This window comes from Martes martes (genome assembly GCF_963455335.1).
Source record: "Martes martes genome assembly, chromosome: 7".
In the NCBI taxonomy this organism is placed as follows: Eukaryota; Metazoa; Chordata; class Mammalia; order Carnivora; family Mustelidae; genus Martes; species Martes martes.
In genome coordinates, this window is record NC_137894.1 from 46,740,140 (window position 1) to 46,754,710 (window position 14,571).

At 39.2% G+C, this 14,571-nt stretch overlaps 1 protein-coding gene across 1 annotated transcript in view; it reads left to right on the top strand.

The window, feature by feature from the left end:
• Nucleotides 1-14,571, top strand: part of ZWILCH (zwilch kinetochore protein) — a 37,792-nt gene that overhangs the window by 20,069 nt on the left and 3,152 nt on the right. Inside the window, exons 10-18 of the mRNA XM_080808941.1 lie at nt 33-82; nt 724-829; nt 1,341-1,420; nt 4,299-4,455; nt 5,406-5,434; nt 7,336-7,472; nt 8,648-8,743; nt 10,186-10,298; nt 13,686-13,800. Coding sequence (XP_080665067.1) covers nt 33-82; nt 724-829; nt 1,341-1,420; nt 4,299-4,455; nt 5,406-5,434; nt 7,336-7,472; nt 8,648-8,743; nt 10,186-10,298; nt 13,686-13,774 — 857 coding nt within the window. The 3' untranslated portion in view covers nt 13,775-13,800. The remainder of the gene's footprint in view (nt 1-32; nt 83-723; nt 830-1,340; nt 1,421-4,298; nt 4,456-5,405; nt 5,435-7,335; nt 7,473-8,647; nt 8,744-10,185; nt 10,299-13,685; nt 13,801-14,571) is intronic.

Consider the following 14,571-nt stretch of genomic DNA (forward strand, 5'->3'; position numbering starts at 1 on the left):
TCTAGAGTTAACAAGCTTTTGCTACTTTCTAGACTTAAATAAGCTGGATGGATTTACTGATTCTACAAAAAAAGACACAGAGGTAAGCGACTCTTACCAGTTAGAAATGTGCGCTGAAATAGCTTTTAAAATTTGGTCGCACTGCTGTCCTTCATGTCGTATTATTTCAAGTGGATCTGGGATAGCTAAGGCAGCATTTTGAGGGTAGTTTTTTGTTGGTCTTTAATGCCAGCACTGGTGATTGTTTTACTTAAGAACTAAGAAATGCTTTTGAAGAGAACTAATGTGTACGTATTATTAATTGATCAACTGCAAAGAAGCAGAAATGACTATGTCAATATGCTATAAGATGGTATGATTATACTAATATGCTGTGAGATGGTTTGTTAATATGCTTTTCCTGGTATCATTAAATTCATCTAAATAGGTTGTCATTTGATGAAACAGGAAAATGGAGACAAATGTCAATTCATTGGGTATTTTTGCATCAAAGGAAAGTCGAATGCTTGCTTTTAGGCATCACACTTGTACAACAATTTTAGGGGTCCCATTTTTTACTGTCACTTGATTTATATCTCGTTATGAATGAATGAAGGTGTAGAAAATTCATTCCCATCTGTGGATCCCCAGTTTTCTCAGGGCAGCATTTGAAAGCTCACTGGCCTTAAACTATTCCTTTTCTTGTTTGATAAACTGAGTCACTCTCTGACACTGCTTTTTCAGACGGTGAAGCATGACAGCGCTGCGGTTGACCGCTCCATTGAGTGTCTCTTCACAGTACGGGGGGATCTGGATTTTGCCGAGCAGCTGTGGTTCAAAATGAGTGGTAGTAGGTGTCTGTTGTGATTGTGAAATAAAATGTTTCCTGCATTTGTTAGGTTTACTTTTAAGTCTTTGAAGATCATACAGGACTAGTGTACTACTAGTCTTCCGTGGAAGGCTGGTTCCTGTTTTCTCAAATTCACTCCTAATAATTACTGGCACGTTCTACTCAAGAATTGTACTAAGAGAAGGCAATTCATAGTCTGTTCTTTTCTCCTGCCTTGAGTATAAGACGTAGGTGGCTTTTATGTTACATTTCAAAACCTCCACCTTAGTGACATTATAATTATTAGAAAAAGGGAAAGATATTCCTTAATATTGCACTGTGTTACCTTGTGACAGTGAGCTTGCTCTCTTACTTTAGAAATGTGTTTAATCTTTCTTTTTGCCTTTCTTTCCCCTTCCCCCACCCATAAAATACAGATACTTGTCTTCTATTTGTCTTTCCTTAAGATTGATGATATATTTGATCTGCAGCAATACCATGAAAGTAATGTTGCACTGACTTGTTTTCCAAGGTGTGATTTCGTATCAAGATTTGGTGAAGTGTTTCACGTTGATCATCCAGAGTCTACAACATGGTGATATACAGCCGTGGGTAGGTTTAGTAGTGTGTGTTAGAACACTTTTTCAGTGGCATACCCTGAAGCTTAAGGCATAGGCTTGGGAACAGACTGCCTGAGTTTGAATCCAGCCCTGCTGCTTTGTTAGCTATGTAAACTCGAGCGGGTTTCTTTACGTCCCTATGCCCCAACATCCTCATCTGTACAGTAGGGACAGGAAAAGTACCTGTTGTATTAGGGCTAAAATTTTTTGTTGTTGAATAGACCCTTTAAATATGATATAGTGTCCTTCCTCATCTCTTATTATAGTCTTTGGTTTAAAATCTAATTTATCCGATATAAGGATTGCCACTCCAGCTCTTTTTTTATGTCCATTAGTGTGGTAAATGGTTTTCCACCCCCTCACTTTAAATCTGGAGGTGTCTTTGGGTCTAAAATGAGTCTCTTGCAGACAGCGTATCGATGGGTCTTATTTTTTTTATCCAATCTGATAACCTCTATCTTTTGACTGAGACATTTAGCTCATTTACATTCAGGGTAACTATTGAAAGATATGACTTTAGTGCCAATGTATTGCCTGTAAGGTGACTGTTCCTGTATATTGTCTCTGTTCCTTTCTGGTCTGTGTTACTTTTAGGCTCTCTCTTTGCTTAGGGGACCCCTTTCAGTATTTCTTGTAGGGCTGGTTTGGTGATTGCAAATTCTTTTAGTTTTTGTTTGTCCTAGAAAAAAATTTTTATTTTAAGATTTTATTTATTTATTTGAGAGAGAGAGAGAGCACAAGCATGGGGGAGTGGCAGAGAGAGAGGGAGAAGCAGGCTCCCTGCCAAGCAGGGAGCCCATTGTGGGGCTCATTTCCAGGACCCTGAGATGACCTGAGTTGAAGGCAGACACTTAACCCATTGAGCCACCCAGTGCCCCATTAGTGCTAAATAATTTAATTCATGTAATGCAACTAGCACCCAGCTCATAATTAGGTGTTCATTATGTATAAGATACTAGTACTATCATTGTTGTTGCTATGAGTCACCATTCTCATATGCTACTGATGAGAGCACAAATTGGGATATTCTTTATGAAGCAACTGTAGATAATGCATTGAAATCCTCAAAGTGTATCATGCACGCCCTTTGAATCATTAGTTTTTTTCTTAGGATCCACCCTAAGCTCATACATAGGAATATATCAAGATTTTATGTATTAGAATAGTCACCACAGCCTCAGTTATAGTAGCAAAAAGTTATAAATGACCTAAATTCCCTGTTAAAGGACTAAGTAAATAATGATATGGCCACATAATGGCATATGTGATGGTTGCTAAAATGATGCCGGCAGATGATGTGGAGAAATGCTTACAATCTGCAGTAAAAAGAAAGGACTATACATTATTGCATAAAGAAAGTAACTTTTGGAGAGAAAAAACTGGGAATAAATATACCAAAATGTTATAGCAGTCACCTCTAGTGCTAGGGTTACAAATGAATTTTTCCAACTGCATTCTACATTTCTATACTTTATGGATTTTCCACAATGAACTTGTGCTTTTACAATCAAAAAGCTAAGTAAAAGAAACTAGAAACCAAAAGATTCCTCATTTCATAGGAATTCTATGAAATAGGGTAGCTGCCAGTTCATAACTGTAAAACTTAGAAACTTTTGTGGGTGAGTGCAAAGATCCACTGCACAGCAAAGGCCTACGAGCACTGCCCCTCACTGGGTGGTGGCGACTGTAGACAGTGTGACCTCTGCCATAGAGGTTTTCTCACATGACTTCTGTTTTGTGAGGTGTTTGTGAGTATCTCCCTGCCATGTGAAATGAGTGCATACAGCACGGAAATCGTTTTTACTAAAACAAGGGAAATGCCAAAGATTATGATGGAGATTAGAGAAAACAGACATCAGTGAGAAAACGTCCAGTATTTCAGGTATCTTTAAAACAAAGTGTTGGGGCGCCTGGGTGGCTTAGACAGTTAAATGTCTGCCTTCAGCTCAGGTCATGACCCCAGGGTCTTGGGATCGAGTCCCACGTCGGGCTCCCTGCTCATTGGGGAGCCTGCTTCTTCTGGTTGCACTCTCTCTCTCGTTGACAAATAAATAAAATCTTTAAAAAAAAACACAAAACCTTTAAAACGAAGTGTTTAGTACTTGGTACCTGCTTTAGCTCTGTACGTTCACAGCTCTTGATTTGCAGATATCTAGTTAGTGTGTTAATATTGTAGCCAAGGAGCTCCTTCTGACACAGAGACCAACGAGGGAGGAAATTGTCCCGAAGTAGCAGGTGTTCTGTGCAGAGGAAGATGTTCAGTGTTGGGAAGGATGCCCAGGAGCACTTAATGAGCTAGGAGAAAAGAAGTCCTAGTTACAAAGCATCAGAGGACCGGGGCACCTGGGTGGCTCAGTGGGTTAAAGCCTCTGCCTTCGGCTCAGGTCATGATCCCGGAGTCCTGGGATCTAGCCCCACGTTGGGCTCTCTGCTCAGCAGGGAGCCTGCTTCCTCCTTTCTCTCTGCCTGCCTCTCTGCCTACTTGTAATCTCTGTCAAATAAATAGATAAAATCTTTAAAAAAAAAAAAAAAAAAAAACAACAAAGCATCAGAGGACCAACCCTGTCTTCTTGGTGGAATTGTATCTGGGGGTGATCAGTTGAACCTGTTCATAGTTGCTTTGGGCTAAAACAAATGATATAGGAATGACCCTTCAGGAACAGACATGTTTGTAACTTAGGGCTTTTTATTCAAACAGTTTATGGTATCAAGAGATTGAAAATGCTTATCATTTTCAGCTTGTAGCTAATGCAGTTTGCTTCTCTTTTGTTTATTGGATTTGTTTGTTTTTGCTTATGGTTTTATATATATATATATATATATATATATATATATATATATATATATAATTTTTTTTTTTTAATTTCTAGCTCCACAGCGGGAGTAACAGTTTACTAAGTAAGCTTATCCATCAGTCTTATCATGGAACCATGGACACAGTTGCTCTCAGTGGGACTACTCCAGTCAAGATGCTTTTAGAAATTGGTCTGGACAAACTAAAGAAAGATTATATCAGTTTTTTCATAGGTGAGTCCCTTTCCCAGCTCAAAAAATTAAAAAGTACTTCACAGTCTTCAGCCAGAGGCATTCTCAGATGTTCTCTTTCTACTTGGCCCTAGTCATTTATAGCCCTGGCTTTCGCCCTGGTTCACTGTGAAATCAGCACTTCTGTTTTCTGGCACTTAATTTCCTTCTTGATAAAAGATACTTGATTAAGGGCGCCTGGGTGGCTCAGTTGGTTAAGCAACTGCCTTTGGCTCAGGTCATGATCCTGGAATCCCGGGATCGAATCCCACATTGGGCTCCTTGCTCAGCAGGGACTCTGCTTCTCCCACTGACCTCTCTCCTCTCATGCTTTCTCTCTCTTTCAAATAAATAAATAAAATCTTTAAAAAAAAAATGATACTTGATTAAATAGCACTCTAGTTTTTGTTTGCTTGTGTTTTCAATTCAAACATTTTGAGATCCTATAAGGTTGGTATAGTAAATAAAAAAATCTTTTTGTGGGATGCTGTTTTAATACCCAACACTTGGTTGTTTTTATTAGAGGCAAGCTGTGATGGTTCTAGAATAGTGTTAATATATATTTATGGTGTAATGTGCCATAAAATTTGGCCATTTCTGAGGAACTATTTAGCTTGAGCATCCCTTTTATATATGAACTCTGAAAAATTTTACTTAGGGGGTGCCTGTGTGGCTCAGTGGATTAAGCCTCTGCCTTTGGCTCAGGTCATAATCTCAGGGTCCTGGGTTTGAGCCCCACATGGGGCTCCCTGCTCAGTGGGGAGCCTGCTTCCTCCTCTCTCTCTGCCTGCCTCTCTGCCTACTTGTGGTGTCTCTCTCTCTCTCTCTCTCTTTCAAATAAATAAATAAATAAATAAATAAAATCCTAAAAAATTTTTTTTTTACTTAGGTTCCTTAGCAACTTATAGATAATACCTGAAGCTTATTTGCATTTATGTGTTTTTTCTTACTAGGTCAGGAACTTGCATCTTTGAATCACTTGGTGAGTTTTTTTTTAATTCTAAAGTTGGTTTTTCTTTTATTCGTTCTACCTATAGATACTAAATACCTATTCTGTGCCAGCCTCTGTCCTAGGACCTAGGAAACAGATAAGTATAAAAATAAATAAATAACAGATAAAGTACTCTTTATTTTCATGAATACCCCCTAGCAATTTCATTTGCCTATTTTTTATTTTAATATGGTTTGACTCCAAACTTTTGACACAATAGTCCTTAAACTTGAAGAATCTTCTTGAAGACTTACTGAATTACTAATTCCTGGGCCCTAGTGACTCCATAGGCCTGGGGCTCAAGAATATGTCTTTTTAAACAAGTCCTCTCTTATTTCAAATGATTCTGATGCTTTTTCCTTACTGTATTTGTTTTCTATTACTGCATAACAAATTCCAGTAGTCCCCACCTACCCATGGGAGATTACCATGGATAGTACTAAATCCTATGTGTACTGTGTCTTTTCCTATACACACTCACCTATCCTAAAGTTTAGGCACAGTCAGAGATTAACAGCAATGACTAAAAATAGAACAATTATAATAATATACTGTAATAAAAGTTATGTGGTATGGTCTCTTTCTCAAAATATCTTACTGCACTCACCCATCTTGTGATGTGGGATGATAAAATGCTGATGAGATTGAGTGAGGTGAATGATGTAGGTGTTATGACCTAGTGTTAGACCACTGTTGACCTTTCAGGAGGACTGAAACCATGGAAAGTGAAACCTTGGATAAGGGGGGCACTCCTGGAGTACAAACTGAGAAGTGTAAATGAACACAGATGTATTACATCACAGTTTCCCAGGGTTGGACATTGGGTACATTTTATCTGGATCTTCTGCTTAGAGTTTTACAAGGCTGAAATCAAGGTGTCAGCCATCTGATTGACTAGGGAAAAATATTCTTCTAAATTTCCTCATTTGTTGTTGGCAGAATTCATTTCCTTGTGGTCTGATAACGAAGGTTCCCATTTTCTTGCTAGCTGTTGACCCAGAGCCAGTCTCAGGTCTTAGAGGTTGCTCATGGGTCCTTGCCATGTGGCCTTCTCCATAACATGGTGGGCCGTTTGTTTCTTCAGAGCCAACAGGAGAGCATCTCTAATGCGTCACCTTCTCTTAAAAGGCTCACCTGATTAGGTAGATCATAGTGATGACCAGGTGATAATCTCCCTTTAGATTAATTCAAAGTCAGTCATTTAGTAACCTTATCATGGATATAACATCCCATCATATTCACAAGTTCTGGCCTCACTGAAGGGGAAGGGATTATATAAGATACCTACTTCAGGCAGTGGGAATCTTGGGGGCTGTCATAGACTTCCACTTTCCATATTTACCATGGAGTACTTCCTTAGGATCTTTTCTCAAAAATAGGATGCGGTCTGAGCATTTTATGATGCTTGACGTATATTGCCAAGTTTTTTGTTTTTTTTTTAACTGGCTGTACCAATTTGCCAATAATAGATGAGTGGAAGCTTATCAACACACTTGATTAATCTCTTGGTACTGTTACCTATTTTTAGAGGTGGACAGTTCTGTCCACCTGGCAAGGGTATTGAAGTTAAGAATTATCTTGTGGATTTGCCAGTCACTCCATCTGGAGAGTTCAGAGGGTGGTATTAGTTACCCACTCAGGCCTCCTTGGTAAGGCAGTTCTCGGATTTGATTTGACCAGAGAATGTAACGGTTTGCTGGGAACATTCTCAGTAATGACCTCACTTATGGTTTAGTCTAAGGAATAATATTGAAAGGTGGCACATTCTCTGGCTGCCTCCAATTTTTTTCCCTAAATCAAACATAGTTAAGGTTTCGCAAGCATAGCAATCTTTGTAAAGATTGTTTGCGTTCTTTAACTTCTTATTTTGCTTGTACTGTTTTTTATTGCAGGAATATTTCATTACTCCATCAGTAGATATACAAGAACAGGTGTATCGTGTTCAAAAACTCCACCATATTCTAGAAATATTAGTCAGTTGCATGCTTTTCATTAAGCCCCAACATGAGCTCCTCTTTGCTTTAACACAGTAAGTATTGCTCTCTTGGTCCTGTCACATACACATGACTGTCACATACACATGAATTCTCTTGTGAAATAGCTGGAGCCAAAATGTGTGCAGTTTTTATTATCAGTTGGGCTAGACTCTGTACAGCCTGTCTCCACAGCAGAATGGTTCTGGTTCCGGTCGGAGGAAGGAAAAGGCTATGGATTCAGAAGGACTCGGGTTCAACACTTGGCCCTAGCACTTTCTGCCTTCCTGGGGAAGTTTCCTCTTGTTGCATCTTGTTTTCTCATCTAGAAACAGGAACTAATAACCTTATATGTTTGTTGTTGGGGTTAAATGATGGCATGTGTATAAGAACCCAGCACCTAGTAGGTGCTTCATGACTATTTCCTTCTCTTTTCTTTCTGTCCTTATACACTGCGGCCAAACTAAGCATTGCTAGATCTCCAAACTAAGCATTGCTAGATCTCCATACGGTAATTGAGTGGAACCAACTGTTATTACCAGACCTCTGTCAATAGCACTGCTGTAATTTTAGAGGTTCCACTGGTGAGTTTGACTAGAAACAGCTTGGAATGATCCTCTTACGTGGGTTGTTGGCGTCTTACGTGTATTTGAAGCCTCAGATTGGAAATGAGTGAACCATCTGGTGGAAGGGCTGGCTTCAAATCAGAATTTGTCTCAGTTGTACAGGGAAAAGTTTGAAATTGTTGTTGTTTACAGAATCTAAAAGATTTATTGTTATTAAAGATGAAGAGTGTAAATGAGTTAGCTCTTTAATTCTCTAGAGTTTGAAAACCATGGAGGCTATATCATTGTCTCTCTTTTGCTTCTTTTTGTTTTTCTTTCTCTGATACCTCTTTCTTCCCCACTCATGCCTTTACTTTGGCTCAACTTGAATATATTTTACATTGTGAGAAATATGTCTTCTTTTGATTTAAAAATTTTTTAAAAAATTGAATGAGATTTGCTTTCAGAATCAAAAACAACCCAACTTTTGTGTCAGGGGGAGGGGGCATTTTTTGTTTACTTTTGTGGCCCTGAAATTATTCTTTTGTTATTGTTTTGGTTAGTGGCCCTGGATGAAATGTTTCCCTTAAGAGCTTTAGATTATCAGAAAGCCTTTATCTCCAAGGGACATTTTTTCCCCCAAAAGATGTCCTTTTTTTGGGTTTGTTTTTGTTTGTTTGTTTTAGGTCCTGTGTAAAATATTACAAACAAAATCCTCTTGATGAACAACACATTTTTCAGCTACCAGTCAGACCAACTGCTGTAAAAAGCTTATATCAAAGGTCAGCAATTTAATAATTAAATTATACTTTAAGGTGTTGGGGGGGTGTGGGTGGCTGTCTACCTTCTGCTCAGGTTGTGATCTCGGGGTCCTGAGATCAAGCCCTGTGTCTGGCTCCCCACTCAGTGTGGAGTTGCTTCCCTCTTTCCCTCTTCTTCTGCCCCTCCCCCTACTTGTGCGTGCTCACTCTCTCTTTCTCTCTCTCTCTCTCTCAAATAAATAAATAAACTCTTAAGAAAAAAAAAGTTACACTCTAAGCCTGGCTATAATTCTTGGTCAATTTCTGTGTCCTTTCCCTGGGGAATCTTATGACCAAGAGCTGCTTCACCTCCAAAACCTTAATCCTTTCTCTCCTGCTTTTTGACTATCATCTGATAGGAGTTCCCCCTCTTTTCTTCTCCCAGTCCTTTCTTTTGTCTTTTCTCTTCCTTCCTGTGGGCCTCTAGTCTTCATTTTTCTCTCAATCTGTAATTCCTTCACAGTATAGGGCAGAAAATGTAGCCAGAAGGGAAACGACAGATTGGGAAGGAAATGATCAGGGTATTGATGACAAAGTCAAGGGTATGGCTGTGGGAATGAGAGGATTTGGGATTGGGGAGGTATGGGGACTGTGACGCTAAGGTGACAGACTGGCCATCCACATAGACTCTGAGGTTGCCTCCAATGATGGTCTCCCCAGCTCTTCCCTCTGCATGCAGTGTACTTAAAATTTCTCTTCTACTGAAGCCATTCTGTTTATACCCTTCCTCGGTTTGGTTCCCTCTCAGCCGAACTCTGTCATTCCTTGAAACTGCTCTGACAGAGGTCTCCAGTGGCCTCCTAACTGCCAAATCCAGTGGACAACTTTCTAGTAAAAGGGTGTGTTTTAGCCCCTTGTGTCATTAGCTGGCCCACCAATTCTTTTCTCCTAATAAGTAAGCACTTACAAGGCTGTTTGGCATTTAAAACTATTCCTTTCTTGGACCTATCCCCTCGCTTCATTTCTGTGATGTAGATTTTGTCTTAATTTTAATTCTATCTCTCTGGCCCACCTCCAAGACTGAGAGTAGATCTCTTTTCATGTTCTTCCTCTGCCTGCTTCTCATATGGGTTTTCACCAGAAGTCCACCTTCTGCCTCTTTTTCTTATTTTCCATCTTCCCTGGTTGATTGTATTCATACTTAAGGCCTTGCTTCCTGTGTGCTAATGATGATTCATAACTCATGTCTCTGTCTCCTGAGCTTCGAGTCATGTTTCTAGATGCCTGTTAGATGTGAATGCCCAACGTCAATGTCCTATAGGTAGTTCTGACTCAAAACCCAAAATTTATAATTGTGGCCTACCCATTTCTTCTTCCTCTGTGCCTCTGACATCCAGGATTTCACCCATGAGTGGGGAGGGAGGGAGGAAGGAAATAACTAACTGGATTTTTTTTTCCCCTTTGATGTTTTCTTCTTTCCTTAGTGAGAAGCCACAGAAATGGAAAGTGGAAATAAGTGGTGGTCAGAAGAAGGTGAAAACAGTTTGGCAGCTGAGTGACAGCATACCTGTAGACCATCTGAGTTTCCACAAACCTGGTAAAAGATGGTTTGTCATCTGTTCAAATAAATTCTTCCAATAGAAGAGAAATCGAATCTTTACTGGCATAGTATGATAGCTCTCATGCTGTTTTAAATAATTTTCCTGAACTCTAAGTGTATAACATATTTATTCTGGAAAAAAAACCCTGGAAGAGGTATCCTGGATAGAGGAACCTTTATTAAAAGAAGTTGAGCAGTAGGGATACAGGGCGTAAAAGTAGATTATAAGGTTGAAATGCCAGCTCATTCTTCCATGCAGTCTTTCATGATGATATTTCTGCCCTAATGTCTTCTCTGGGGGGGCTGGAAGAGGGTTGGTATTTCTAATATTCTATCAAAGATGGTCCACATCAGTCAGAGAATGTGTGTGAGCCCCTGGTATGATATGCTGGCTCCCAAGTATTTTTCCTTCGGCAAGCACCCATAAAACTGTTATCTTCGTGTGTGTGGATTGCATGGTGCTGTCCTCTTATTTTGTACATCTTAAATGGCTGCATTTCAGATATTGCAATGATTATCCAAAATCAAATCTGATAGTTTGGTTTTTTTTTTTTTAAGATTTTATTTATTTATTCGAGAAAGAGGCAGTGAGAGAGAGCATGAGAAAGGAGAAGGTCAGAGGGAGAAGCAGACTCCCTGAGGAGCTGGGAGCCCGATGCAGGCCTCAATCCTGGGACTCCAGGATCATGACCTGAGCTGAAGGCAGTTGCCCAAACAACTGAGCCACCCAGGCGCCCCAAATCTGATAGTCTTTTTTTTTTTTTCCAAAGATTTTATTTATTTATTTGACAGAGAGAGACAGATCACAGGCAGGGAGAGCAGCAGGCGGGGGAGGGGGGGTGGTGGAGCAGGCTCCCCGCCGAGCAGAGAGCCGGAGGCGGGGCTCGATCCCAGGACCCCGACATCATGACCTGAGCCGAAGGCAGAGGCTCAACCACTGAGCCACCCAGGCGCCCCCCAAATCTGATAGTTTTAAGACAGAATCTGAAAATATTTCAAAAGCTATAGTCAGCCACTGCTGGTTGTTGAACTGCAGAACTATACAAATAGTTCTGTTTTAAAGATTGATACCTTGCAAAATTATTTCCAGAAAATGTTTGTTTTTCTCCCTGAAATATTTTTTGATTCAAGCATAATGGAAACTTCTCTCAGCTAGAATGGAAACTTCTCAATTCGTATGGTTGAGTGGTAAAAGTCCTAAAGAAACTGAAAAATTTTCCTAAGAACCATCAGCTAAAGTCATGCTGTCTTTTCTAAGTGTGATATGAAACCTAGAAGGTATAAAGCTTGAAAATCAACCATAGAAAATTAGAAAAATTTCTGCATGACAAAAAATACCAGAGACAAAACAACAAGTGATAAAACTAGGAAAATCAACTTGCAGCTCATGTTCAGAAAAGGGACAAAATTGCCTAGTATATAAAGAACTTCTAAATCAGTAAGAAAAATATATTAAGAACTCAGAAAAATGGTCAGGTAACATGAACAGTTTAGCCAAGAGGATATTCAAATGTCATCTTCAAAATAAAAGGTGCTCAGCCCCACCTATAGTAAGAGAAATGCACATTTACATTCCAAAGACACCATCTTTCACCTGTCAGATTAGCAAAGATCAAAGAGTTTGGTGTCACAGTACGGTCAGGATGTGAGCCAGGTGGCGGCCTCACACATTGCCGGTTGAAGTGTAAGGTTGCACTGCTCCTGTGGAGAGCGATATCCACCAAAATTTAAAATACATTTTGTAAACCAGTAGTTTTATTAGTAGGGATTTATTCCTTACATAAAACTAGACATGTGGAAAAAGACCTATGAACAAGTGCGATACTGTTTACATTAGCAAAAGCCTGGAAAAAATATGGAGAATGGGGCATAAGAGAAGATCTGGAAGGAGACAAGGTGTGGCTTCTTGGGAGCAGTGGTTGTTCTCAGCTTTGGGTGAAGATTAAAATCATTTAGGGAGCTTTTAGTGTCTTAATAACAAGACCAAGTAAGTCAGAATCTCCAGACCTAGTACCTGAACATCAGTGATTTTTAACGTTGTCCAGGGGATTCTATTGGGCAATTAGTTTGAGAACCACCAATTTAAGCATTTTGTTTCTCTACATATGTTGTTTCAGGTTGGTTTGTTTTTGAAAAAGACCTCTTTTTTTAATGATAAAAAATAAAGTTTTAAAGCTATGAACATATGTGAAACGTTTTTGGAAAATGCTGTTTTAATATCACATAAAAAATCAAACCTGTTTATGAGGAAATTCTTACAAGATTAAACACCTTTTTTCAATGATGCTGAATAAGTGAAATAGATTGAACATATCTTCTAGAGTCTTCGATGCAGATTACTTCAAAAAAGAGTGAAAGTTACTTTGGTTAGAGTTAAAATAATTTATTGATTCATTGTTCCAATGACTCTGCCTAGGAAAATAAGGAATTTTAAAAAAATTAAGAATTCTTATGAAATCGTATATTTCTGTGCTTGGAAAAGCACTCATACTCCATTTTGGCTATAACTTTATAACCTCTTCTCCCCATCTTATGTTCTTGGTGTGTTTATCTAGAAATTATTCGGTCACCTCCAGCCCAAAGCAAGACCAACTGGTGAAGGAGCCCTCATTTGTAAGCATCATGGGCTATGCAAAGACCCAGTTGTAAATATTAAAGCCCAGTCATGATTTATTTTTGCCAAACATCATACGCATTTCAGAGGGTAGACTTTTTGCCGCATTGGACTGAAGACTTAGGTCAACTACTAGCTTTTCAAGATATCTAATGTGATACTGTTTAGTAAAACATTGAGATCAAAAGCAGGAAGACTTGAGAAGCAATGTCATGGGGAAGAGAATAATGATTTGGAGTGAACAGTGGAGAACAGTATCTGGGAGAGTGCTGCTTGCCCGAGGGCTCTCCGCAAATGATTATTGAGAATAGTGAGAATGTGGAAACCGAAATGTTGACCCACAAGAACGGGGCCATAATCTCATCTAAATGTTAATTTTACCACTTATTTTTTTAAATACTGCCGTCTTCATAGGAAAAAATGCATATGTGTCTGACCCTAAGACCAGAAATCCCAAGTAGAAATTGTTTTCTGAAACATGTGTTAAGATTGGATAAAGAGTTTAACTATAGTGGATGAGGCAGAAAGATGAAGCAGTAGGTTCCCAAATCAAAATACAGGATTAAAAAAAAATCTGCCTTGTATTTCCTTCAGTCACGTTTTCAGTGCATCTCAAAGGGTTTGAATCATCCCTGCTGGTTTTTGTCTCGTAAATTCAAAGTAGAAGACACATGTCATTCAGATTACTTCTTGATTATTATAACATTCAGCAGTAGAAAGTAGAAAGGCCAGCAGGCTGGTAAGCAGTTCTCATCTCTGTCTGGTTACAGATGTTTCTGAATTGACATTGAACAGTAGCCTGGAAGAAAGGATGTCCTTTACTAACCTGGTTACCTGCAGCCAGGTGCATTTCAAATGAAGTCTGCTGATGGAGTCCTCTGTAAGGTACTATGTTCGCTTTGTGTTCCCCCCAAATACTTTGTAATGTATAAGTAGCTTATGTTTCAGTTTTTTTCTATAACAGAAATGTTGATTTAGTCCATTTGGAATATGGATTATTTTTCAGTAATCCTGCAAGAGGCTTACCAGATGTTATTGAGCAACGCAAGTCTGTAATTTCCTTTCTACTTTCTGTAGTCAACTGAATAGGTCAGGTTAATCCTAAAACCAGAGAAATAAAAACAATTTTTTGAGTGGTAATATCTTTGCATTTTAAATCTGTATATGTGGTAGAGAGTTTGATTTAAAAAACGATAGGAGAGAAAAACCCTAAATGAGCCTGTCAGTTTGACATTGAAAGCCAAGTTCTGTTAAAAATAATTTTACCCCAGGGGCACCTGGGTGGCTCAGTGGGTTAAAGCCTCTGCCTTCAGCTCAGGTCATGATCCCAGGGTCCTGGGATCAAGCCCCACATCGGGCTCTCTGCTCGGCAGGGAGCCTGCTTCTCCCTCTCTCTCTGCCTGCCTCTCTGCCTACTTGTGATCTCTGTCTGTCAAATAAATAAATAAATAAAATCTTTAAAAAAAATAATAATAATTTTACCCCAGCACCCCCCTATTTTTTAGCAGCATTATCAACTATAGCCAAACCATGGAAAGAGCCCAAGTGTCCATCGACTGATGAATGGTTAAAGAAGATATGGTATCTATATATAATAGATTATTACTCAGCCATCAAAAACAATGAATTCTTGCCATTTGCAACGATGTGGGTGGA